The following is a 27134-nucleotide window of genomic DNA, read 5'->3' as shown; positions in this document are numbered from 1 at the left end:
TAAAAAAAAAAAAAAAAAAAAAAAAAAGTTCAGTTGATTTTTTATATTATTTTTTATTTTATAAAAAGAAATTTGGTTTAAAAAATAAATAAATAAAAATAAAACTTTTCTTAAATTTTATTCTTAGTTGCACAGTGCTTTCTTGGCCCCTATGCCAAAAGTTTAGATTTTTCCCGTCAGAGGAAACAAGTTTTAGTTTTTTTTTGTTTTTTTTGTAATGGCCTCTTCACTTGTGCTCAGTTCTGCTCTCTGTCTGATCCGTAAGCTTGTTAAATACCTTTTACTGCAGGATTTTATTGATTGTAAATGTTTTACTTCCATTAAGATAAGTCTCCGTGTGTATCAAGCACACAGGACATGAACATATCAGCAGCTAACATGCTACTGCACCATGTTATCTCTGCCTTATTGGATCCAGTTCAGCTCCAGTTGCCTGCTGTGCCGTTCCCAGTAAGCCCAGTGAAGTGCTGTTTAAATGCTTTTATGCACATCACTACAGTAGATATGTTCTGTGCGCTATAAGCTAAGTGCAGCTGCCTTGTAATGATGCGTTAACAGATATTGATGCGTTGAGCCGCTCAGGATTCATCTGGAGATAATTGAGGACGCATCAGACACAGAAAATAAAGATTTTTTAAGAGCCTCTGATTGGTTGTGTGGTTTATCATTTATTCATATAAAATGTGTTGCAGCAAAATGGAACAACAGACAGAGAAACCAACCTTACGAATCTTTGGTTTATTCGCCTTTTCACTGCGAATCTGCTTGAAAATATTAACTATTATTAGTTGATACTTTAGCAAATTGAAAAGTGAAATTTTTGTTATTAGTTTTCTTCTTTAGCAGAGGAATCACTGGAATGTGATTATTTTATTTCAGCTTTGTGCTCTTTTGGTCCCAAATTCTCTCAGGTTTTAATAACTTAGATCAGGGATGTCCAAGGTGCGGCGCGTGGGCCATCGGTGGTTGAATTTTTCGTGGTCCGACTGCAATCCAAGAACGGCAAAAACATGGCCTTAGAAACACTTTTGGTAATTTTCTAATTATATAAAGTTTATATCTTCTTAAACTGAAAATTTTAGCTAAAACACAAAATCTTTCTTTATTTTTTTCCTTTTTTCTCATGGAAACCTTTAGCGAGTTTTATGCAGACCCATCCAGCATATTTGGCTAAAAGCAGCAAAATGTGTTGAAGAAAAGTCTTATTTTCTAAAAATCATTTTATAGACTTAAAAAATGGAAAATAATGAACCAAAAATTCAAGTGACTTTAAACATCAAGACAAATGGAAAAAATATGTTTTATTCATTGTTGTGCAGATAAAAAGCAAAGAATTCACCAGAATATTGTTTTAGTTCTTAATTGGAGAAAATATGTAAATTATTTAAGTTCCTCCAGGATTTTGCTAAATGTTTCTGTAATTTATTCCTAATCTAAATCACAGATTTTCTTGTGCTACTTTGGAAATATTTTCAAGGAATTTTACGATATTTGCGCATACATTTTAAAATAAATGTCACTTTTTGTTACTTGTCATATCAATCATGAACATCAAGGTGGAGGCACAGAGTGTTAGCAGAAAGAAATACCGCCACCTGCAGGTAGGAGTTAGCATCATTTAGACCCAAAGTTTTTGACCATTTTTGCTGAAAATCTGGAATCGACTCACAATTTTGCAGTAGAAGATTTTACATAAACTTCAGTGGTAAAATTGGGAAAAAACGAGCTTCAATCATACAAATGGAGAATTACACAACGTTAAATAACCTCCAGTAACAATTTAAAATTCACCAGATAAAAAGTCCATAACCAGCTCTCAGGGTAACTGAATCTGCCTTTAGACGTGTTTCATTAAAACTAATTTATCCTTGAAGAGAGCAGCGTGTTGAAGCTAACAAAGGCTGGTCTGTAATTCCCACAGAGCAGGAGGGAAAAAGCAGAGGAGTCATAATTAAAACAGCGCTGAGTTGCCCAGCATTGTGTCAGCCTTGACTCATTTTCCAGCTGAGCTCCAGATCAAGCTTAAAATAAAGATGAAAGCGAAGCAGCGCAGACACTCGGGGCGTCGCATGACATCAGAAACACGCAGGGCTGCAGCTGAAGCGTTTTCCTTTTCAGTTTGAATTTCTCTTAATGTCCTGAGCGAAGGGTTCACACAACGGGACAGAGAGAGGAAGCTCTGCGCTGAGGAGCGGCCGTCTGCTGCGTTAAATTAAAAAGTCTGAGTGACGACGTCACATAAAAATCATAAATTCAACCCAGATGCACTGGGATTTGTCTAAATCTGAAGGAAACGATGACGTCTGGTGTCTGGGATTAATTCAAACTGATTAACAGTTTCTACACGCTGCTCATCTTTTAATGTCATGAAAAAAAAGATCAGTTATCTGCTGCTAATCAGCCGTTTGTTGTTTTAGAGTGTAACCCTATCAAGGGCCTCCCAAAATCAGTCTTAGGGCCACAAATGGCCCTAAGACAAGGCCACTTTGAACACCCTTGACTTTCATACTGGTTCATACTGCTAATTAAACTTGATCGTAATCAGACTTCTGTTGAGCGGTTTACAAACTCAAAGCGACTCGCATGTGCAGAAAAACGTCTCACTTCCTGTTTATGTAAATAAAAATGAACGGCGCCATCTATGGATGGATTTTAAAGTTGTTGAGTAACGGGAGCCGACGGTATCGTCACAAGATCATAAAAAGACGAAGGAATCTGATAAAAGGAAAACACACGTCTGTCTTCTTCTGGTGTTTAGTTTCACAGATAGAAGTGGCACAAATAAAACCGCATTGAATAAAAAAAAATCTGATTTGTGTTGCTTTTGCCTCCAACTAAAACAACATGGCAGCACAATTTCAGATTTGCAAAGTTTTGTCTGTTAGAGGCTAAAGTTGAGACGTTTTTCACGGCAAACCAGACGCGTTTCTTTAAACTCACCCGGTCTCCGGGTCGGACCAGCGGTTCCTGTTTGGTTCCCAGTTTGTGCAGCAGGTTGTACGCCACCTTCACACTCCTGGACCACAGTTTACCTGCAAGCACATCAAAACAGAGCAGGTTACAAATACTTACAGCGTTTTGTCACGTGGGCCAAAATCAACATGTCAATTACAGGCCAACAAATAAAAATAGGAGGATTAAAATAAAATCAGGCAAATAAAATCGTCTGATTTTGTTGTTTTTTTGTAGAAAAAAGGAAAAATCAAAATTTTTCTATTTAAAGAAACTAAATAAAATTCAAAAATAGGGAAATTAAATGTAACTTATGTTAATTAAATTTCTTCAGAGTTGCTATAGCTAGTGATGGCTGTTGGCAGGAGAAAGCTCCTGTAGCAGTCTGTGTTACAGTGAATTTGAAGGAACCTCTGACTGAAGACAGTTTGTTTTCTCAGCAAATTATTTTCAAATTCTTTTAAAGTTTGATTGAACAAATTTATTAAGTTATAAAAATAAGATCTGAATCACTTTCTTTCAAAAATAAAAGCTGATTTAGGCAACTTTTCCGAAAAGTCTCTCATTGTAACAGCTTGGTCATAAAAAGACAAACACTTTGTGTTGTACTTTACTTTTTCCATTATGTTGGTTATAATTTTACCTTGACTAAAATCAGTAAAGTTTTTATTTGTATTGTGTTGAATTGCACACAATACAAACTTTGGACATTTGTGTCCAGCTTTGATGACATCATCACTCCCCACATCCAACATCCTGCAGAACAGAGACGATCCCAAAGCGTTTGATCAATCAGATGCTGCGTCTTGAGGGAGGAATGGTTTGAAAATGATCACAGATTTCTCAATGTGAAATAAACTCAACAGGCTTTTTTAATTACGGCCGAGTCCAGAGAAGCTCTGCAGTCAAACTGAAAAACCACAACACACCAGGAGAAGTGATGAAGGCCAGAGGAGGGATCTGTTACACATGTTTAGGTGACACAGATCAACCTTTCACCTCTTCAGGAGGAAAATATGAAAAAGAAAAAAAGTTTTTCCATCTGGAAAAAGGTGCAAGTCACTTTAACAATCCCCCAGAGCCACATGAAGCCAATAAACACTGTCAAATCTTTCTGATCAGTTTCATTCTGCCCGCCAGCTCCGTTCATTAAAGCTGTAACCCCAAACAAAGGAATCAGCTCCATCCGCTCCGTTTTATCCCTCATTTCAAACTGTTACACTGATATCATTATGCATGAGCAATCCAGCGTGAAATACTGATTTTCTTTCTTTCTTCCAAGTGTTTGTCAGAACTAATGAACAGACGATAATGAGATCTTGGAGATTCAAGGCGGCAGACGGACGTGGCCGTAAATCGCCGTGTTTTCATGTCTGAATTATTAACGGAGGGAAAACAAGAAGGAGAAGCTTTCCTGCTCGGCTTTTTCCATTTCCCTCCAGATTTACCGCCAACGCAAAGCAAACAAAAACAAAGGCGAACTCTGTCAAACACAACAGCTTGAAGGAAATAATCTGGACTGTTTTATCCTGGATTAATGTTTAATCTGAACCAGACTACGATGGATGTGACGATGAAACAACGATCTGAAAATCTGAGACTCAAACTTCCTCCTACTTTCCTCGTATGTTTAGTTTCTACCAATTTGACTACAATCAGTCAGTGTGGCATTAATTACCGCACTCCTACGGAGGATTAGGGCCACTGAAAACAAATTCTGAGATTAACGCCAGAAATCTAAGGAAAACATTGTTGTTTTTTTTTCAGTTGTCCTAATCTTTAGTTTTCTTTTGCTAGCAGAAGTTCAGACTCTTTATTTTATCACATCTCTCTTACATGAAATACGGGAAACACACAGAGATCTTCCTGCATTGTCACCAGACGATTCTGCCTCTTGCAGTTTCTTCCATCTCTTTCTGAGTCATGGCTGGAAGTGACTCAGCATTTCCTGACATGACCAAGCATGTTTTCCTTCACCAAAGCAGATTTAAGCTGATCATTTGTGGCTAACAGAGGGAAGTTTGAAACTTCCTCCTTATATTTTGGAGTTGATATCTTGGTATATTTAAATCTCAGAGAAATTCGGCTCCTGACTGTGTGGAAACTTTTCCCATCATGAATCAAAGTGTGTTTTTCTGCTGGCTGCTATGAGAGGTTATCAGCAGAGCAGCGCGGATGAGCTGCGGGTTGAAGAAGTGGGCATCATGAATTCCCTCTGTTCTCCGGGGGCGAAGGACGGCTCGGCAGGAAGGAAACAAAACAAGTTTGTCTTTGTGGGCCAACATCAAAGGCGAGACACGACAGGAATCAGAGATAGAGAGGAAAGAGGGAGGATGAGATTTAGATTCAACACACACACACACACACACACACACACACCTGCTGAAATCTCACCGTGTTTCTGTCTCCTGTGGTCGACTCCTGAACGCAGGCTGGAGACATTTCACAGTCTGGTGAGCGCTCATATCGTCTCATCATCTACAGCGGGCAAACGCCTCTCACATCACTGACATCAGTCACACACAACCTGAACTGCTGCTTGGAGAAAAACGATGCTAATCCCCTGAGACCATGGCTAGCATAAAGCTGCAGGGACGCCAGAAACTTCTACCAAACTCTCCCAATAATTCAAAATAACATTTTTGATTTCTTTTGAGTGATCCACCGCCGTACAAGCTCTGCTCACAGCATGTGTTCACTACTTATTCTGCTCTGAATATTATGTTGGAACAGCAGTTAAATTTAGCTTCCATTTAGCATTAGCTTTGGTAAATACCAATATGTTATTGGGCTTTAGCTTTAGCTTCTGCTAAATATTATATTGGTATTGTGAATTAGCGTTAGCTTCTGCTAAATACAGTGTTATCTGTCACTGTATTTAGCAGAAATACAATATTAAATAGCACTTTAACTTTATCTTCCACTAAATACTGCGTTGATATAGCGCCTTAGCATTAGCTTTTCCTAAATACCATGTTGTTATTGCGCGTTAGCTTCTGCTAAACATTATGTTGGTATATGATTTTAGTGTTGGTGGAACTAATGTTTGTTATTATTGCTTTTTAACAGAGCACAAGAGAAAAAACTACAGTTTTATAGTTTGTTAATTGCACAAAAAAAATTGTTAGCATATGTTTAGTTCCAAGAAAAATAAATAAATCTCGAGGAATCTTGCAGGCCACACTTAAAAAATAGAATAAAACAACTAAGCTGTTGTCATTACAGCAACCAAGCTGACAAACCATTTCAGACATAAACCCAGCCTTCACTACTCTAACGTCCGAGGCGTTTTTAAAGCAACCCTTCACCTTGTTCTCCTTCCAGGTGCGACTCTGTGTGATAATCTGTGCTTTCGCTGCGATGTGAGGATCATTTCATTCACTCTGCTGCTCAGCGGGACGTTTGGCTCTAAATTCATGAGGACCTGCGGCCTGTTCACAGCAGCTAAATCTCCTTATTTACGCCGTTTTCTCTGCTGCCGTTTGCTTCTCTAATCAATCTCCAGGCTCCGGCTGAAACTCAAACCTGAGAGAAGACCTTAATGCGATTCAGCCGGAGAAAATTAATTTGGAAAGCTGGAGCTGTGTGAAATGGTTGCTATCTGCTCGTATCGCTTTAAATTACTTTATTCCAAACTGGATGGCATGTTTAGGCCATGTTTGTACAAGTGTACCTTTTTCACTGTGGCGCCTTGAAGTGGAGCAAAAGTTGTTTTAAATCTATTTATTTGTTGCTCCATCAGATGCATCTTTTCAGTTTCTGACCTGAATTTCATGGGAACAGTCAGAGTTTTAAAACTATCGCCTATAATCTGCTGAAAAGTGAGTTACACGCTGAAGTGAGATGCAATTCCCTCATTGCTGCAGAGGTTGTAAAAAAGTTCTTATTTGCATGAGTCACTTTGCAATTGATTTAAAGAAAACTCTGAGAAACTGGACGTTTGGGAGAGAAACACAAACAAAAGGAATAAAAATAAATAATAATCAAACACTCCCTCCTCCTGCACTCTTTAAAACATTTCTTTCACAGGTTGCTAATGTGCTTAGCGCTCTGCTCGGCTGCCATTAGGGGAATTATGCTCCCGCAGCGGGCGCTGGGCATTGTTTGGTGCTTCCATTAATCAGCTCTCGGCGTAAAACTGAATTGTTTTTAGCATTTTTCTCTCCACACAACAACCTTGAGGAAGAATTAGATCATGCACTGCAAAAACACAAAATCTTACAGAGTATTTGTAGTCTAGATTCTACTGCAAAAATCTTAGATCAGTTGAAATAAGACAAAACTGTCTTACAATTTAAGATACAGCAGCTAATAATTCCTTTTGATTAAAAAGTACTACTCCCATTGGCAGATTATTTCACTTATAACATGGGAAAAATGTTTTCTTATAAGTAAAATAATCTTCCAATGAACCAATGCTTTTTGATCAATATAGAGAAATTATTGACTTAAAGCTCAAACTTCTTGCTGAAGCAACAAAAGCAGCATTCAGCACCACAAACACCTGAAACAAAGAGATGTTTTAAAATCTAGATTATAATCCCATCTGTTTTGCACTTGGAAAAATGCAATGCTTCAGTTGTTGACTGTGTGTTTTATTTGTATTTTTATGATATAATCACTCTGAACTGCTTTGCTGCTGAAATATATTACACATATAAACATGATTGATTGATTTGTAAGTTAGTTTTGTATTATTTCAAGTGTGCTAAGATATTTAGCCTGGAAACTAAAAAAACTTGGTAAGATTTTGTGTTTTTGCAGTGCACAGGATGACATGGGAACAGAAATGCCACTTTTGGTGGATAATTTTCCATCTTCTGACAGCCGTCCTACCGTAGGTGAGAACGTAGAGCGGCTTGCCGTTGGTGTCCATGGTGGTCAGACACGGCGCCTTCGGGGAGATGGTGCCCCACCGCTGCAGCGCCGCCTCCAGGGACGGCGGCCAGTTGGTCACCACGCCCAGCTGCTCGCCTCGCATGGCCGCCATCTGCGCCCCCTCGGCTTTGGGAAGGTTGGGGTCCGGCTGCTGGACTGCAGGAGAGGAAAAAACCAGAAGAAGAACCGCGATGAGGTCACGGCGTCGTACGATTTACATCTTTTGTAAATGTGGTGTTTTCATTAAGGCTGCGGCATGCAACTTTAATAAAAATATGTTTGCATGCACTGCAAAAACACAAAATCTTACCAGGTAATTTGATCAAGTTTCTAGAGCAAATATCATAGTACCTTGAAATAAGATAAATTTAACTTACAAATGGCTTTTCAGTCAGAAATATGAGCTTGTTTAAAGTAAATAATTCCTTAATATTGATGAAAAAGTGATACTTCAAATGGCAGATTATTTTATTTATAACAAGATATTGTTCCCATGTTTTTAGTGAAACAATTTGCCAGTGAAACTAGTTATTTTTTCATCAATTTTAAGGAATTACCACCTTAAAACGAGCTCGTATTTCTTGCTGAGAAGTTACTTTATTTTGTCTCATTTAAAGTGTTCTAAGAAATTTGCAGTAGTTGGTAGGACACTGTGTTTTTGCAGTGTATCTTGTCCAGATGTTTCCACCAATCATCTTGCCATTTGTAGCTGTTTTCTACGATTCTCCTCATTTCTCTAAACTTTCCCAAACTGATCCAATCCAATTAGTCCCTGAAGTTATTTTTCAAAGACAAAGACAATCTACCATCTGTAACTAAACACAACCACTGGCCATGTGGAGCTTTGATTGTGTCAAATTAAACTCAGAAAATTCAGCAGCACCTTTTGTGTCTGTTCATACATTAAAAGCAAAAGAAAATCATCCAATGAACTAACCTGCTTTTTAAGGCCTTAAAGTGCAAACTCAGCATTTTAATGAAAACAACATGTTTCATCCATGGTGATGAATTTTAACAATGCACTGAGCCAAACATTTACTATTCATGCTTAAATTATGAATTAACTTCTGGTTCTGCAGCGTTTGATACTGAAAGCAGAAGGAAATATTCATCAGCGTGGCTCGGCCTTGTCCAGGGAATGTGGCGATTTTGTCTGAATTAAGTATTTTTCGGCTTCATGAGGTAAAACAAATGCTGGTTGTAAAACAAAATGAAAGAAAAAAGGCAGTAAATCCCAATCTGGGATTAGATTTATGAGAATTTTAAATATTTTCTTTTTACCCTCCAGGAGCTCCTCAAAGTCATCGACGAAGAACTCCCTGAGCGGCGGCCGTTTGGGTCTCTTCAGCGTGTTCACCAGCTGCTGGATCTTGGCTGAAACTCTGCTGCTGACTGGAACACCTGCAGAGCAAAAACAGCTTAATCGAGGTTTAATCTGAGATTTCCTGGAGTTTTACCTCAAATCATAGCAAACGAAGCAGAACAACCAGAGGATCAAAATGAGATTAAAGGCTGAGGCTGCAGGTGTGTTTCTATTGGCCACAGAATTACGCAATTTGTTATTTTGAAAATTAATTTGCTTTATGGAAACAATCACAAGTTTTTGTTTTTTTAATTTATTTTGCAAAACTGCAATGAAAACTCTTTTTTGCATCATGAGAGTCACATGATTAACAACCTGATGTAGCTACTGCTGGAAACCACAAAAAAGACGACAGGAAGTAGAGGGATTTAAAACAAAAACAAAAATCATAATTCTGAGATTACAGATTACTCTGAGATTTAATGTCATAATTCAAGACAAATTCTGATATTAAAGTCACAATTATCAAATTTAAAATAATTTTGAGAATAATGTCACAATTCTAAGATTAAAGTCAGAATTCTCCTTTTTCCCAGATGCCCTAATCCTGTTCTGTAAAACAATGCTAATGTAGTTCTAAAAATGTTTTGTTTTCCCCAAACACGGTTAATTTAAACAGATTTTATTTACTCTAGGAAAAAAAGCTACTCCTATTTTACCAACATGGATTTTTAAATGAAGTTAAAAAACAAACTGAAACCTCCTCACTTACACTCCAGACTTATTCTTTATTCCCGAAATGTTTATTAATCTCAATAAGATAAAGTGCCAAACAAATATGAGTCTTTAATGATTTTTCTACAATTAGAGATTAAAAGCCTGAAATAAATGTAGTGAAATCTGGTAATTAGCTGATTGTTACCAGGTAAAATCCAGCTTTGGATTTCTCTCTTTTATTTTTATGACTCATTTCAGTTTGAACATGTCTAAAAAGACAAACCATTCCAGTGAGTCAGATAAACAAAGTTTTTAAAGAAAAATAATGAACGCCATGCAGGTTTTTCCGTCTCACCGTCTCCGGTCTCCATCAGCTCGGCGTTTCCATATTTGGGCGTCTGCCTCTGGGCCGCGGAGCCGCCGCCGCCGCCGGGTGGGCCCCGCTCCACCTGGATCCCGTCTGCGGTGGTGTTGGCCGTGTTGTTGGTGCAGCCGGTCACATCCGGGGGTGCAGAGTGGTTTTCTGAAACAGATGTTGGAGCGAGTCAGAACCAACCGCACTGCGCCATGAAGGAAGCTGCTGCTGAACCTGAAGTCTGAATTTAAACAGAAAATTGGGAAAAACTGTTTTATTGAGCGAATGCTCATCAAGACAGGGTCTGTAATTGAGATTTATTACAATTAGCAATAAATCAATGATAAATTAAAACACACTGAATAACTTCCATTTGAATTATCATCGTTTTTCTCTTTTCTCTCTTGTTTTCTACCAAAACCGATGATAAAAGTCTTCAGTCTGGTGCAGAGGGTTAGACTTCATAACTTATTTTATTTGTTGTTTCTGTTGTTTTATTTATTTTGGATAAAGGTTTGAAATGAAGCAAACAGCAAGAAGGTTCGATATTCGAATCCCAGCCAGTCAAAGCTGCTAAAGTCGGATTTTAAATTAAGAAAATCAAAATAAAAGCAGAAAAAAACTCAATTCAGTGAAAATCCACCTTACCAAACAGCTTCCTAATAAAAGCTCTAATTTCCAACAGTCCAACTCTTTCCCTGAATGCAGCAGCTCCTGTCTTTGAAAATCTACTAAAAAGACTCAATTTTCTCCTCAGACCTTCGATATTCAGCCCATTTTTGCCACATTTAGGAACCGTTTTCTGTTTCTGATGTTTCAAAGCTCCAGCGAGCCTCAGACTCTCCACATGTGCGTCAGTTTTATTTTTTTTATGCAGCTCGACCGCGGTTTAACGGCATCAAACGGTGTTTACCTCCCTTTGCCGGACGCCGCTCCCAGACGGACTGTGACGAGATGAATCTAAACTGAAATGAGTGAAAATGTGAATTTTATCTGCAAAAGACGGAGAGATATTCAGCAAACTGGAGTGTTTATGTTGCGGCTGCATTAAAATTTCCTCACACGTTATTACAACGGTGAACTGTGGTTAATATTTGGCACTAAATTAAATATGAGAAAAATATCTTTAATTGATGGTAATGGATCCCTGGAGAGTAAAATTTAATTTCTTATATCTTTCTCAGACACAATCCGGCTTTTAATCTTATTTCTCACATGTGATTCAGAATTAGAGAGAAAAATATAACCAACACTCATGTCTTTACTTCAAAATCTCAGATTAGAGTTTCACAGGAATCTTCAGTTTCTACTGATTTATATGCAAACTCTCCCTTCATCTTTTCACTTCCCTGAAACAGAAAAATGAACATAAAACATGTTCAAGGTAGTAAAGATTCATAGAAATGAAGCAACATTTATAAGGTAAAAAAGAAAATAAGACTTGCTGCTAATATTTTAGCCTATTTCTGGTTAAATATTGACAACTGTTTCTTATGGTGACACAAAAAAGCAATTTCAAAATGGAAATGTTTAAAATTAAACAATATTTAGCCCTTCTTGAGGCTTAAAAAACACTGAGATGCTTTCAGGAAGTTCAGCTCATCCCTGTTTGTTCAGATGGCTGAAATCTGAGCCCAAACCGATCCGACCGGTCGTAAAAAAGTCCCGAAAACAAGACGGGAGTCTGCTGGCAATGACGCAGCGTGCCGTAGACGGCCAGACGAACAGAACATCTCGTCTGGACCTGCGCTGAATAATAACGGCGCTGCATGCAGGACGGGCATGCTAATTACTGCAGCGCGTTGCACATTCAGCCTCTCCAACATCTGGGCTGTTGGACGGAAAGTCAGGCGCAGTTCGTCTGTCTGGAAATGAGCTTGTGCAACTCCAACGACCTCGTCAGACGACTGGGAGACGAAGATGAGAGTCAGCTGAGGATGAAGATGAGGAACGCCTGGTTCACTGCAGGAATACCAATAAGCCAGTCCGTCTCCCAAAGACAGATTCAACACGCCTCAGTTAGAGAGAGTGCAGAGAAACCTTGATAAGTTAGTCCATTTCATTACAATTTTTGTCATTTTAGTTGCCATAGAAACTATGTATGTATTTTTTTTACTTAATCTAAATAATTTTAAGTAACAGAGACACACAGCAGGAAAACAGTCTTCATTCCTCCAACATCTGATTTGAGATGAAGCTGCTCTGAAAACATAAACATGCTGCAGAAACACTCAAATCAATAAACACCAAACAGAAGAAAACAACGAGGGAAACTGCGAGCTGGGTTTTTAAACGCCTTCAAAACATTGTTGATCTTTATCAACAATTCACAGCTTTTATTTACTTTCATGCATCAGCAGCTCAATGCTATTGGAATTAGCATTGAAATTAGCGCTTCCACGCTAACACGGCTACAAGCTAAGGGATTCAGGAAACAACCATCAGGGTGGAAGGGGAAACTGAGCAGCAAAACGGGAAATACGACATCCATATCGGCGCCAAAGGATGGCAGGAGATCGGCTGGAAAATTCTCCGATCTCAGACTTACCGGAGCGCCGAGGCTCAGAGTTTCCGTTCTGTACCAAACCAGCCGGCTCTGCCTTCCTCCTCCTCTTCCTCAAGGAGAGGTGGCTTAAAAGGCCTGAAGAACAAGAGCGGAGGGAACCTTGAAACTAGGCGCCAGCAGAGCCGTTCAGTAAGACACTGACCGCTCATAGTTACCGCAGCAGATTTAGCATTTTTGCTGTATTATAGCAAAAAGCATCTGTTTTTCAGTTTCTTTTGGTCTTCATAGAATACATTTACTTCCAGCAATAAGGACAGGATTTGGGTCACTTTGTTTCAAAACGTTTATAACAGATTTAGCCAAATTTAAGCAAGAATAAAAGCTGATTCGGGTGCAGAAAATTTGGCTTTTCAGTAAAAGTCTGGATAAACTTGGTCTTAATTTTGTTAAAACTTGGTGATAAAAACACAAAAATGCTTTGTGTTGCACTTTACATTTTCCTGTCTAAGAAAATTATGTTGGTAATAATTTTTACTCTAATTACGAATTAAAAAGTCTCTATCTGCATCAACGGGCCAAATTTGTATAATTTTTGAATTGCAGTTTGGGACCACAAAAAGTCAGTCTAGGGGCCACAAAAGGCCCACGGGCCGCCCTTTGGACAACCGTGTCCTCCAGCTTTGACCTAAAACATGGAAATGAAAAGCAGAACATCTCAACACATCTGGATTCTGCGAAGAGAAAATCCTCTGTAATGAAAATGATCTCAGAAAACAAAACCAAACAAGTTAAAGATTACATTTTGAGGCTTGGATTCCATGTTTCTGCAGTTCTGAAGGAGAAACATTTGAAGCTGGATAATAAAACCCCGGAGCTGCCAGAGCTTCACTCCAACAGTAAAACAGTCGTCCATCAGAACATAAATAACGCCGAACCTTGAGTCATTCATCAGCACTTTGCAGTAAAGCCGTTCCCTCAGCTGAAGCCACAAATTAAAGCTCCAAGGTCTGAGACAGAGCAGGCCGGATGTGAGGGAGTGGACAGGTAGAAGACCTCCATAACTTCAGATATAACACCGGTTATAACTCAAACACATCTTAAAACCTTCAGAAAAGGCCTGAACATTTAAAAATCAGCTCTAAATTATCTCCGGTCATGACAGAGTCAAAGGTGAACAGAAATAACCTCCAACAAAAACAACCGGATTATTTCTGGCTCATCTAAAACTGTTTAATTTGAACAAGTGGCTCTTTAGACCTTATAAAATGACTCTTAATAAATTTGGCTAAAGATAACACAGACTGAACTAATGTTTTGAAACGTATAACAACAAATAATGGAAAGATAAAACTCAATTTCTACAAAATAAGTATTTTTAGATTTATTTTTGTCATTAAGATGGAAACTGTGCATTTTTTAACATAGTGGATGTTATTTCTCAAAACAGAAATAAAACAGTGGTTATTTAAAAAATAGATTTCCTAGATACTTATAATAATTAATTATAAATAGCCTTTTTCAAAACATCTGTGGCTCTGAACGTGTTTCATTTAAATGGACTGAGGCCCAAAATGTCTCTGGATTGTAAAAGTTGCCGACTCATCGGGGATGCATGAAAACTAAAATGTTTTATCAATCAAATATCTGTATAATCCCAAATTACATCCATGTAAAGAGAAGTCACTGAATGCTATTTGTTGATATTTTAACAGATTTACTGCAAAAACAAAATTTTACCACATTTTTTGATCTAGTTATTGTGCAAATATCTTAAAATATTTTTAAATAAAACAAAATTAAGTTATAGACAACCTTTCAACAAGATATAGGAGTTTAGTTTAGGTAAATAAATCCTTGATATTGATGAAAATGTACTGGGTCCACTGGCAGATTATTTCATGGTGGAAATATCTTGTTAAGTGAAACGATTGCCAATATCAAGTTATTATTAGCTTAAATCATTTGCCTATTTCTTGCAGATGTTACTTGTATGTTGGCACGATTAAAATATAATTAAAATAAGAGATTTTCACTATAAAATAGATTACAAATACTTGGTAAGGCTTTGTTTTTTTTGCAGTGTTTTTAACTCAACTAGTCTCTAAGTCCCATCTCACCGCCTGTTTTTCCTGTTTCATTTATCCGAGGTCGGCTGAGTGCTTTTACGTCAAGGTCTCGATGCTTTTCTGCTGCTTCTGCCTCCCTGGAAACAACTTTCCACTAATTTCAGCCAGCAGGGAAGAGTGACGCAGGAAATCAGCGGGAATGAGCTCCAAACAAACACAGACACCAGCAAACGAACGGCGTGCGCAGAACCACCACCGCATGCTGGCGGGGTGGAGCTGGCAGGAAGCTCTGTGCAGTATCTCCAGAGCTGGAGACCGACCGCGCCGGCGTGACAACAAGCAAACGTCTGCCAGCGTGTTTAGTCATGACGCTGCCACAGCAAGAGACAGGAAAAAGGTGGCAACAGGAGCTATGGAGCCGCTGCGGGGCAATTTATACCTGCCCTGAAATCATTTTCTGCCCTTCTGTTTTCTGGTGGCAAGCGAAAAGCTAACAGTTTAGTAAAACCCTTCAATACAGGGACTTGCAAAAGTAATAACCCTTAAACTTTCTCTTATTTAAAAATATTACAACCAAGAATTTCCAATTGTATGATGTGGTAGACCATTATTGTGAAGTGAAAGATAAACAAGGTGTTCTATCATTTTTAGGGCACCTGCACTAACTTAAACTTAGAGTAAGATAATGCTAATGCGCTAAACCAATATTCTAATTAGCAGAAGCTAATAAAAAAGCACCTAACCCTAAAAAACGCCTGTTTTAATAGTTCAAACACCAGATAAACCTTAACATGCATCAGTTCGCACATAGGCAACAATCTTAGCACTAACAGTCTTCCATATCTCGGCGTTTTGGGGTTCAGCCAATCAGCATCAAGAAAATGAATGGGGCTCCAGGATTGGCTGTTTTGCGAAACGCCAACCAATGGCAAGTAGCATTGCTGCTACGTATTAAAGCTTCCTAAGCTGCATTTTTCTTCAAATATTTACAAAAGAATCCAAAAATAGACAAATTTTCAGCAAATAATTTAGAGTTATGTTAGGAAAAAAATTTGAACAGCTGATATTCCACTGTAAGAAAATGTGCAAAGAGTTCAAGAGGTGTGAATATTTTTTAAGGCACTATATGAACACATCCCAGCATTCAACACAATCTGGAATGGTAATTTTCAGAGTTAAAAGTGGATCTAGACGTATGAAAGAAGGATGAATTTGTCCAAAACGTTATTGTCAACACAGATATAAAAGAAGGAAAACATGCAGCTCAAGTGCTTTTTTGTTTTAAATATTACATCAGATGTTTTGAGTCTGTTTTCACTGAGAAATAACATTATTCTAATGTGTGACGTCACAAACTGGAGCGTTTCGATCAAACAGGAAGCAGGCTCACTGTTAAACCTGCATTTACACCCTGTACACAGGGACATAAATACCAGTTCCCATCCAACACTCCCAGTTAACACCAATAAACATAAAAGCCTGAACAGTAAGCCCACCCAACTCCCTCATGAAAGCAGATCCACTCACTTTTATTAGAAAGCTCGACTGCAAACAGCTAAAAATAACCTGGAGGGAGGCTGCTGCGAAACGGAGACCTTCAAAACGTCCTGATGGGTTTTAACTCCGGTAAAAAACAACATGAAAATGGCCAGTTTATTATTCTGAGCCGGAAAGTGGAAAGAATATCAATTTACCACAAGAGTGCACCGACTGAACGGGTTCACTCTGTAATTCAAGGGCAGATTTAAACTTGGAAACTACAAATTAAAATTAACCTTTTGGGTTCATCAAAATCTTTGGTGTCATTTAAGTTTAATCTGATATAAATGAGTTCTTTCAGGAGGAATGGGACAAACTTTAAGTGAACACTTGCAAGAAGACTGACATTCTGGCATTATGTTCCTGTGTTATCTCACTAAGAATTACTCTAAAATATTATTTAATTTTTATGGTCTGTACCCACTTGATAGTCCTGTAGGTTCGGTTGGATTGGGGACCCACTTTGCTAAATTTAATGCATTTTCAGCTGCTGAGATTCTCTTTCTCACTGCACTGAGTCAAACAAACCAAATTAATTAAAAAGCTGTTCCCCTCCTTGCCTGTGGGGGCGCTGCAGCAGGAACCACTGAAGGAACAACATGAAAACCTCAGAAAGAGACACTGAACGCAACTTCTTTCTTCACAAAATCTAAACAAAATTGTAGCGGCAGATTTCAGCGGCTGGAGGATTTCTCTTTTGTCTTTGGTTGAGCCATTTCTCCTGCTAGCGCTAGCCTAGCATGTTTGTTTTGGTTGTATTTACCCAGAATGCCCTGAGCTGTAGTCTGCTTCCTGTTTTAGAAGCGGTCTCTGGTCCACTTGGTGATCACATTGGCATTCGAACCGCACCAGAGTTCACTTCAACCGAACCGAAACCGACTTTGTAGGCAGACCAGAGTTTGATTACATAACGTGGTAATCCTACATCTACTCTGTCTTCTCAGCTAGTAGCTGAAAGGTCCGACACAAAAACATTACTTGACTTATTAACTGAGTTTACTGCACTGTCTGATAACCAGGATCAACAGCAGTTTAATGTTTGTTTGGGTTTAAATTACTTTAGTTTGCAAAACTCCCAGGTCAGAATTTGAACTCATGACCACAGCAAATACAAATATTTTTTTGGTAATAAAGTTACACAAAAATGGCTAAGAGTCATTAGGCCTGTTGCAATAAGCAAAAAATCAATTCATCACACGATAAACATGATAAATTAAAGCATTTGTATGAGTTATCAGTTTTCTCTTTTCTTTTCTCTTTTCTCAAAAACTGGCTGAAAAATGTTTTCAATGTCTTAACTAGTCCTTTTCTTAAGGACAATTTTAATTTTACTTGTTTTTGTTTATTTCTATTGGATATTTAAAAAGTCTCTAATTTACAGTGTGGTTGCCAGAATTAAACTGTATAAATACAGATTTTACAGCAATTATGCGCAAAATTTGGTAGAAATACAGTAAAATCTGTACTTATACGTTAAAATTCTGGTATTTTACCGTAAATTGGAGCCGTTTTATTTTACAGACCAGTGTTAAATTTTATTAGAAATTAATGTTTCTTGAACTTTAAAAATGCTCTTGCATTATTTTGCTTTTGGCATTATATTACTTGACAATTTATCGCAATAATTTCTGAGGCAATTTATCGTCCTGTAGAGTTTATCGTGAGTTTATCGTGTGTGAATGAATAAATGTACAATTTAAACAGATTTTTTTTCTCATTTTCATCATTTTTTGCTGTCATTTTAGCCGATTTCATCTTCTGCAGGAATTCATCAAAAACTCACAAAATATGACAAAAACTTCAAATCTGAAACTGAAACCTCCTACAGGATGTGTCAGGATCTAAGGGGTGGAAACCTTGACGGCTGCGGAGGCGTCACCTGTCTTGTGGCGGTGATGATGGCGGTGGTGGCGGAGGTGGTGCTGGGCGGAGATGTGGACGTGTTGGGCCAGGACGTCGGCCAGCCGGCCCGCGGCCGCCCCGCTGCCCCCGCTGCGGGTGGAGGAGGAGGAGGAGGAGGCGGTGGAGGAGGTGGTGGTGGTGGAGGAGTGGACCGCCCGGCTGATCCAGTGCTCCATGCTGATGCTCCCCTCCCTGCTGGACGACGTTCCTCCGCCTCCTCCGCCGTCCTCTTCCTCTCCGTCTCCTACGTCCTCGTCGCCCTGACCTTCGCCCTCCGATCCAGAGGAAGTGTCTGAGGAAGAAACCAGGAAGAGAGACAATCAGAGAAGCTAATGCTAATAAACTCTGGATCATCCACTAAGTTTAATTTTTTATGTCTGATAAAAACTCACAAGTCTGAGATAATGAAAAAATTAAAAAGGTGCATTTTTATTGAATAATTTAAACGTCTACTCTCAGTTTTGATTGTGGCTAAAATACAGAATCACAGTTTTATGGAGAAACATGTTCATTGTGTCTAAATCTGTCTGTAAACATCATATTTTTACATTTCAAAGGATTCAAATGAAGAATCTTCCAGAATATACTTCCTTCTGTTACACTGCAAAAACTCAAAATATTACCAAGGTCTTGTTTCTAGTGGAAATTTATTAACACACTTGAAAAAAGACAAAACTAACTTACAAGTAACGTTTCAGAAAGAGCTTGTTTTAAGTGAAATATTAATTAATATTAATAAGAAAGTACTTGTTCCACTGTCTGTAAAAACAAAATGGAAGCTGCATGGAGGGAATAATTCAGTCTAATATTAAAATATTGATATTAATATTTAACATTTTATATTAATGCCACTCTGTCTTCCAAAACCAACTGCAGTAGGATCATTTGCACATCTATAGAGTAAAGTAAAAATCATTATGAATAATCGTTTTGAATCAAAAATAATCGTTGTTAAATCGAATCATGAAATAGTAAAATATTCCCACTAATAGCACATAAAATTACATATTACTTTCTGCCTGAAAAAAATCCTGTTTCATGCTGATTTACACCAGGAGGCAATGAGTTTTAATTGTAATGTAAGTAAATGAAAGTAGGAAAAAACAGGAATGAGCTGGATATGAAGTCACTGTGATACCAAAATATTTAAATATGTTATAACTGACGTTATTTGGCATGATGAGCCAATTAAAAACATCTGCAGTCCTATTGAGAGCATAAATGTTTGCCCTTAAAGGAAAATGATCAACGCATTTCACTGAAGACCGTCTCTTCTTTTAACAGATCCAGGAAGCCTGCAGTCGATTCTGGCAGCTGAAAATCTTCTCCTTTTTTATAGTTAAAAAAAAACAAACACTAAAATACGACCCGAGGGCCTTTGGATCATCTCCCTTTGGCCTTCGAAATCCTCAAACGAGAACAAAGAAACTTTAAATAAATAAACCAGCAGAATGTTAATAAATCTTGAGGCAAATAAAAGCTGATGATCTCCAACAAGAACCAGAATGAGCCTCAGGTTTTCTTCACCAGGTTTGAGTTTATTAACGGTGAACGAATCAGAACAACAAAGTGGACGAAGACGCTTTTCAAAAAACAAACTGCAAACTTGTTTTCTGCAGCAAAGAAATGCCCTGAAGTTCAATACTTTGTGGCATTATCAGCATTAAATAAGTGAGTGTGGTCCACTTCCTGTTACCTGCAGTTGCTATAAAAATGCTTTATATAGCAAACGTGACTTAAAAGAAACCTGACTTTGTAACGCAACGCCCTGAAACTTTCCCAACATGGATCCTCTATTAACCCTTTAATGACGTTTTTACCACCGTTTCACTAAGAAGCAGCTCCAATAATGAGCTCAGCAGTTACACCAAGTGTTTGCTAATTGCTGCTGGCTAGTCTGAAGGAGCTCGGTAGGGGAGGAGCTGTGCCTAGAAGGCGGGGCTAGGTCCACCCAGGTGTTTTGTACAGCTGAATGGTTGCCATGGAGATTTAAGGATTTCTCAAACATGAATGAAAAAATCAAAGCAACAGGAGTGATGACAACAAGGAGTAAGGTTTGTTTTTGATGAGGGAATGACATTATGACATTATATAAAGATAAAATAAAGTAATAGTGCCACTTTAAGGTTTTGTATTACAGCTGTGTTTCCATCCACTTGTCAAGTGAATTTTGAACAAAACATTTTAGGTTTTTGCAAAATAGAAAAAAAAAACTGCTACATCATAACTTATTCGGTAAATGTTTCCATCTCCCCTTTAGCACATAAACTCTTTTTGAAAAAAAGAAAAAAGCAAACTCCACCGAAAAAAACATTTTTTGTGAAATTGAGATCATTTTGAATTTCTTTCAACCTTTTCAAATTTGATACTTCAAAATAATGCAAACATGTTTAGTTTTGACAAAAAAGTTTTATTTACATATTCAAACTGGCTGGCCTAAACTCATTAATATGAATGGAACAATCTTAGTTTGCATTACAGCAATCAAACAATTTTACTGATCATCACTAATCATGTTTCCACCGATATTCAATTATTTTTTGGTCTGACTTTGAGGTAGGAACTCCTCCTAACCATCACCCTAATATTTATTTCCCTCCCTCGATTGTCAGATTCAGGTTGGGCCACTCCCAAAACTACAACAACCATGTGAACTTTGGGCCACAACTGTATGAATAATTTTGGGTAGCTTAGTTTTACCTGGTGGTGTGTAGGCGTCCATGGAGGTCTGGACCACCAGCGACCGGCGCTTAGACGGCATCGGCACCGCCATTTTTCTTTCCTTATGCTTCGCCAGGGCCGCCTGCACGGCCTCCGTGTGCACATCTGGAAACACATTCACAATAATTTGGTTTTACAGTGAAGAGGACAAATAGAAGAAGTAAAAATCTGGCAGCTTTAGTAGACAAAATGGACTCAGATTTTTCAAGAAGATTTATCATATTAATTTTAATATTTCTGAGTTTTTCTTGCAAATTTACAGCTTTTTGAGCTTAGAAAAAAGACTTTTAATTAATTAAAAAAACAATTTTTGAAGATTAATTGGAAAAATTCTGGGGGGATGGGGGGTCCTTGCAAATTTACAAATTTTTGAACTCAGAAATGTCTTTTTTTTTTCCTTTAGAAAATCTCAGATATTAATTTTAAAATTTCAGAGCTTTTTTCTTGCACATTTTTTACTTTTAGAGCTCAGAAATGTCCAAGTTTTTTTTATTCTGATATTAATCTCAATATTTGAGTTTTCTTTCAAATTTACAACTTTCTGAGGTTAGAAATTTCAAAGTTCTTTCTAGAAAATTTCTAAGATTAAACTGAAATTTTCAGATGTTTTTTTAAGGGCAAATTTACATCTTATTGAACTCAGAAAGTTCTTTTTGTTTTGAAAGAACATTTCTGAGATTTTTTTAGCTTAAAAATATTCTATTTTTTTCTAAGGAAGATTTTAAGATTCTTCTCAATATTTGAGATTTTTCTTGCAAATTTACAACTTTTTGAGCTCAGAAATTTCTGCTTTCTATCTACAATGACCCTAACATGTCATCTAAACAACAGATTTTAAAAAACAATGACGTATATGAAAACAAAACTGAAAGAGGAGAAAAACAGAGTATTGCTCTGTTAAAATGAGAATGTCTAACATGGAAACGTGCGATAATTTACCAACCACAAAGGATCTAAACCAAAATTCTCCAACAACATTCACTTGAAGTTCATTGCAAAAGATTTAAATGTTATTTTCCAGGCAGAGTAAATATAAAAGACTTCCAGCTTTCTGCAGGAATCACCAGCGGGTTTATGACCCAGCCTTTATGGAGCAGCATTCCTTTTACAATCAACACCATGTTCCCATTTTCTCACATCCAGTTTCGTTCACAACCATCCCCCGGCTGACAGCAGCTCCCATGAGGCCTGGTGCTTTCCAACCAGATTAAGTTCAGGCAGAAGTAGACGAGGATGTTTTGTAAATGAGTGTTTCTAGCAGCGAGATAAAGTGTTCTGATTTAGCCACAGCTGGGTTTGTTTGAGAGGAGCCTGTTGTCTGCAGAAGGCAAACACGACGACAGACAGACGATACAGAGACCGTTTGCTCCATAATGACATAAGTGAGACATTAGTTAGGATGAATGCGGCTCTCAGATGTGTGTTTACTTGGCATGTGTGTGTGCTTTTGTAGGGGAAGGGAGGTAATTTCAATCTCAATTGAACTTTTATTGTCTTGTTGTTGACTGAGGTTGACTGCAGAGTGCGTAGAAGTGAGTTTGTTGTTAAAAATGTCCCACTGGATTTTCCCTTTCCATATAATACCTAAAAGATTTTTGTCCCCAATTAAGATTGAGATTAAACTCATCTTTAGCATCTAAGATCAAAATAATAGTGTTGCAGGTATTTCATAAAAGCCAAAAACATCACCAGCTCCAATTTACCATTTTATTTTGAATGAGATTCACTGACAGATCTACAGCTTCTAAAAACAACCCAAGTGCTTCAAAGAAATAATAAATAAATAAAAGACCCAACTGGTTTTTGGCAATAAGTTCATGTATTTTGGAGTCTGGAACATGAGTTTTTTCAAAAACTTCTGGAATGTGACGTTACCTAGCAACGTATGGCCTATACAAAACATGCTCACCACATTTTGAGCTCCTTTCAGAATGAAAAGAGCCTCTTGTCACTTTAAATCCACACAACACAAAGTTTACACTCGCAAGTGAAAATGGCTGTGAACCCACACGCAATTATACAGCTCTGCATCTTCGAAAAGCAAAATTAGAGTCTCCTGCACTAACAACAAGAATGTCTTTTTCAGTAGCCATTGTACAGCGCTTACAGCAGTAAAACCAGCTGACCAAACATACTGGAGCTCAGCTTGGGTTGCTAGGTAATGGGCCTGGCCATAAAATACTAACTTGTTGCAATAAACAGCTGGGTGTTTTTTTAGAAGCAGTATAAATCCAAAACGAAGCATAAAAATTTGAAAAATTAGAATTTTGCATAAAAGGTTCTCTTTACAAAAAGGTCATATTATCAGATCATTAAACGGTTACTCTGTTTTCAATCAGAGTAATCTATGAAAGTCAGACCAATTGGGTTTGTTTGATAATTGAACAGCAACCAATGAAATAACTCATCTGAAAGCAGCAGCAGTCCAGATGTTTATCTACCTGATCTGTAGCGTTCATCCCTGGAGCCCGACGACCGCCGGCGGTTGTAACGGGACGAGGAGGAGGGGGTGACTGGTGTTCTCCTCTCCTGGCCCATGGAGGGATCCATTCCTGGAACAGTCAGGTGTGATAATGAACATTATTAGAATTTACAGATTCATTTGGCAAGTTTTAGACTCTGAAAAGTGGAAATAGAAAAAAAAACTGAAAATATCAGTACAATACAGGGTTACGGTTTAACCAGTCTGTGTTGGTGTCAGGTGTGGAAACTTTCTGATCCACGATTAGTCATTAGAGGAACTATTAGAAGTCCTCTGAAACCCACAAGGAATGCAACAGCTCCAGGAAACCAAACTATTTAAAGAATTTAAACTCTTATTGCTTTGGAAGCTAATGCAATTATATCAAACAAATTAATGTCCAGTCAGTTATAAAAACACAACAGTACTTTATTATTGTTTATTTTAGTGGTGATACCCTCAAATATTTTGCTTAAGCATCCATAGATGTAGAAATAACTCCTTTGCAGACACCAATCAATAAGTCTGATTATAACCACCTAACTGCAACTGACAGCTACCACTTCTCCACAGCCGCTGATGATCTACGACCATCCGTCCGCGCCTCACACTTCCACCCTCGTCCGTCTTCATTAAAAGCTCTCAGAGCACCTCGGAGAGCCGCTGTTGCTCGGGAGAGAAGCTAAAAGTTGATTAGCCAAGCGTTTAATGACTACCAGGCAGCAGAGGAATCAGTCTGGGAAACTCCTCGCTCTCTTGTTTCCTCTGGTGTGGGTGGATGGATGGATTCCCCTCTTCTCCAGAGTCAGAGTAGCTTCTTCTCCAGAGTCAGAGTAGCTGCCCTTAGTTTTCCTTATCCAAGCAGACTGCTATGGTCTACACAAAATATTTTCAATGCATTATTTGCACAAAACCAATCTTAAATAATGACATTTCAGTATGCTCAGTCCTAATTTCAGAATGAGCTATTTTAGGGCCTCTTGTCACTTTAAATCCAAATGAGCTGCTGCTGGCCGCGTCCCCCAACTCAACATTGAGTGCAAATGTGAACAGATGCATCTTTGAAAAGCAGACATGGAGCCTCCTGCACAATCAAGAATTCAGCAAGTGGTTTCTGGATGTTGAGTCAACAACAACGCACTTATCTCTTCCAGCAGCCATTGTACAACGCATACAGCAGTAAAACCAGCTATCTAAATGGGCTGGAGCTATGCTTGGGTTGCTAGGAAACGGCATGTTGCTGACCGAATGCGATTTAAAAATCATAAGGCTTTTGAAATGGCTCATTTTCCAGACACAAAAAACATGAATGCAATTCCAAAAAACAGCTTGGTGTAGTTTTTTTTTTCCTAGCACTTGAGCTGTTTTTAGAAGGAGTGGAAACCCCGAGTACAAAAACATGCAAAATGTGAATTTTGTATAATATGTCCATTTTAAATATTGAATAGCAGTTAAATATATCCTGGTACACTGATCTTGTTATTTTTCTGTGTGTTAGAGTAGAGTCATCTTGACTCAAAGGTTTTTAAATCTAACAAAGCCAAAGAATTTCCAGTGAATAGAAGTCAGATACCTGATCACAGCTCATTACATTTATGACATCTGGTCTCTGTGGCACCTGAATGCATGATGCAGGGAAAAATTCCCAGCTGTCACACAGGTGACATTCTTTGCATACCACCACAGCTACTGCTGGGAAGTACAAGGAAGTAGTTCACTTGCTGCTATTAGTGTTTATGATAAAGAGTTAAGTGGCCATAAATAAACCTTCCAAGATGTGATGATGTATCTTCTAAGCAATCAATAATAATAAAAAAAGCATCCAGAATCGTGGTGGAGCAATTAATCATAATTAATCATGATTAATCGATTGCTAAATTAATTATCAATTATGTAGTAATTGATTAATTGCTAACTGGAGTATACAGACTTTGCCTTCTTTAGCTGAAGGTTCATCCCTTGCTTCAAACCAAAGCTGTGTTACTGCATTTTAGACAATAAAATGTTTGGATGTGATTTTTATTAGCAGTAGACAAGAAAAAAGTGGCTTCCAGTTTCATTGTGCTAACTTTTCCACAGGCCTTATTTCATCTGGACTAAAACACGTTTCTAGAGCTTCTGAAGCTCTCAGCTGGAGTGGCTGCATTATTCACGTTTTCTCGGATGAACGATGAAAGGAATGCCGAACAGCAACCTGAATGAATCATTAGTTCACTGAACACAAACACACAGCCTGTTCAGAAAGACAGAACAGTTTGTTAATGTTCTTCCACATAAAATTAATACTGCAATCATGGCCTTTTTATTCATTTACTTTATATATTCCTACGATGTACTTAAGGATATTTTGAAAAGGTTTTGTTTTGCAAATTAAAGGACTTTCCAGACATCAAGTTCTGGACCAAATCCAGACTGATGAACTGTTCTGATCTGATTTGCGTAAGTTTACATTTTTCTGTCTTGAATCACAACCTGAACATTTTATCATATTTCGAGGAGCTGAAACTGGTTTTTGATGCTACATTCAATGTACTAGTTTTGAACAGTTATTATAGTATAATAAAGAATCTCTCCTGTTATAAACTACATGATCATTATAGCTATTTACAAGGAAACATTTTTATTTAAGTAAAAGAGGTGCTGATAGAAAAGTTAATGCTCTTTACTGCATAAGTTTGTGTGTGAATATTTCTATCTCAGCATGTAGATACTAAAGGAAAGATTTAACTTTTGACAAATGCAGAAACAAATATAAAGTGTTAAAATAAAGAATAACTGTAATTTTCTGCTCCAGTCCAAGTCTTTTATTTTGAAAATTATGAGGCAAAATAGCAACAGTTACAGAAAAACAAAAAAGAAGTGGTAACAGTCGAAAAAAGCAATAAATACATTTTTAAAAATCCTATGCCAAGCAGAAAACCAGTTGTGTAGTTTTATTGCAATAGTTTGAAATATTTTTCCATTTTATGAAGTAAAAATATAAAAAATGAATGTCAAAGTGTGAAATTAAAAATTCACCACAAGAGGCAAAATGACATAAGAGTCATTGATGAAATACAGAATGTCAAGTTGCTTCTTGTCACAGTTGACTGGACAGCTGACTTACTTTCATACACCACTTACTGGTCACATCCCAGTTTTAGTTCTGAAAGCCCAAAGTCTAAAACTCCCACTCTACACTAGTTTGCAGATCTCAGCAGTTGCTCCATCTGACAGCCAGAGTCCAACGTAGAGCGGCTCGGTGAATGTGGTCTTGACTCTGTGCAGGAGCGTCATGGTTTTAAAGACGCTGTAGAAATCCAGAATACCTGCTTTATAATCCAGGTACACTCCCACTCTGGAGGACCATGTGCCCGGGATGGGAGTCTTGTTCTTGTTGTGTCTGAACTCGCAACTATTCTGAAAACAATCAAGACCCCAAGAGGTGCTGTTTTGTCCAAACATGCAGTCGCTGAAGGCCCCGGCTCTGCTGATCCCTTTGTAAGCCATCGCCACCATGACTCCCTTCCCGCTCCTCTCCACTTCCAGGTAGCAGCGGCCACTAAGGCTCTGCTGACTCAGGACCTGCCAGGTGTAAATAAACCTGTCTGGGTGGTTGGGGTATTCCTGTTCTTCGCTTACAAATGTTACTTTTCTGTTCTCCTTAGTTAGCAACAGTTTTGGGAATGCGGTGTCTGGATTCAGTGTGACCTGGCAGGCATGTTCTAGGAAGTTCTCTCTAGTTTTTAAAAACT

At 38.0% G+C, this 27134-nt stretch overlaps 1 protein-coding gene across 4 annotated transcripts in view; it reads right to left on the bottom strand.

Moving 5' to 3' along the window:
* Nucleotides 1-2398: 2398 nt before the first annotated feature.
* LOC103129853 (disco-interacting protein 2 homolog C-like) overlaps nucleotides 2399-27134 on the bottom strand; it is a 118620-nt gene continuing 93884 nt past the window's right edge. For 2 of the 4 annotated variants that reach the window (XM_016665455.1, XM_016665452.1), the window contains exons 3-10: nucleotides 23381-23491; nucleotides 20919-21044; nucleotides 18196-18510; nucleotides 12754-12846; nucleotides 10206-10373; nucleotides 9112-9231; nucleotides 7789-7986; nucleotides 2399-3032 (exon numbers count right to left, since the gene is read on the bottom strand). In XM_016665455.1, coding sequence (XP_016520941.1) covers nucleotides 2761-3032; nucleotides 7789-7986; nucleotides 9112-9231; nucleotides 10206-10373; nucleotides 12754-12846; nucleotides 18196-18510; nucleotides 20919-21044; nucleotides 23381-23489 — 1401 coding nt within the window. In that variant the 5' untranslated portion in view covers nucleotides 23490-23491 and the 3' untranslated portion in view covers nucleotides 2399-2760. The remainder of the gene's footprint in view (nucleotides 3033-7788; nucleotides 7987-9111; nucleotides 9232-10205; nucleotides 10374-12753; nucleotides 12847-18195; nucleotides 18511-20918; nucleotides 21045-23380; nucleotides 23492-27134) is intronic. The other 2 variants (XM_016665454.1, XM_016665453.1) reach the window with 2 other exon arrangements.

The sequence above is a fragment of the Poecilia formosa genome, unplaced genomic scaffold (assembly GCF_000485575.1).
Source record: "Poecilia formosa unplaced genomic scaffold, Poecilia_formosa-5.1.2 Scaffold585, whole genome shotgun sequence".
In the NCBI taxonomy this organism is placed as follows: Eukaryota; Metazoa; Chordata; class Actinopteri; order Cyprinodontiformes; family Poeciliidae; genus Poecilia; species Poecilia formosa.
Note: the sequence above shows the minus strand (reverse complement) of the source record. Positions and strands in the feature narration are given on the sequence as shown.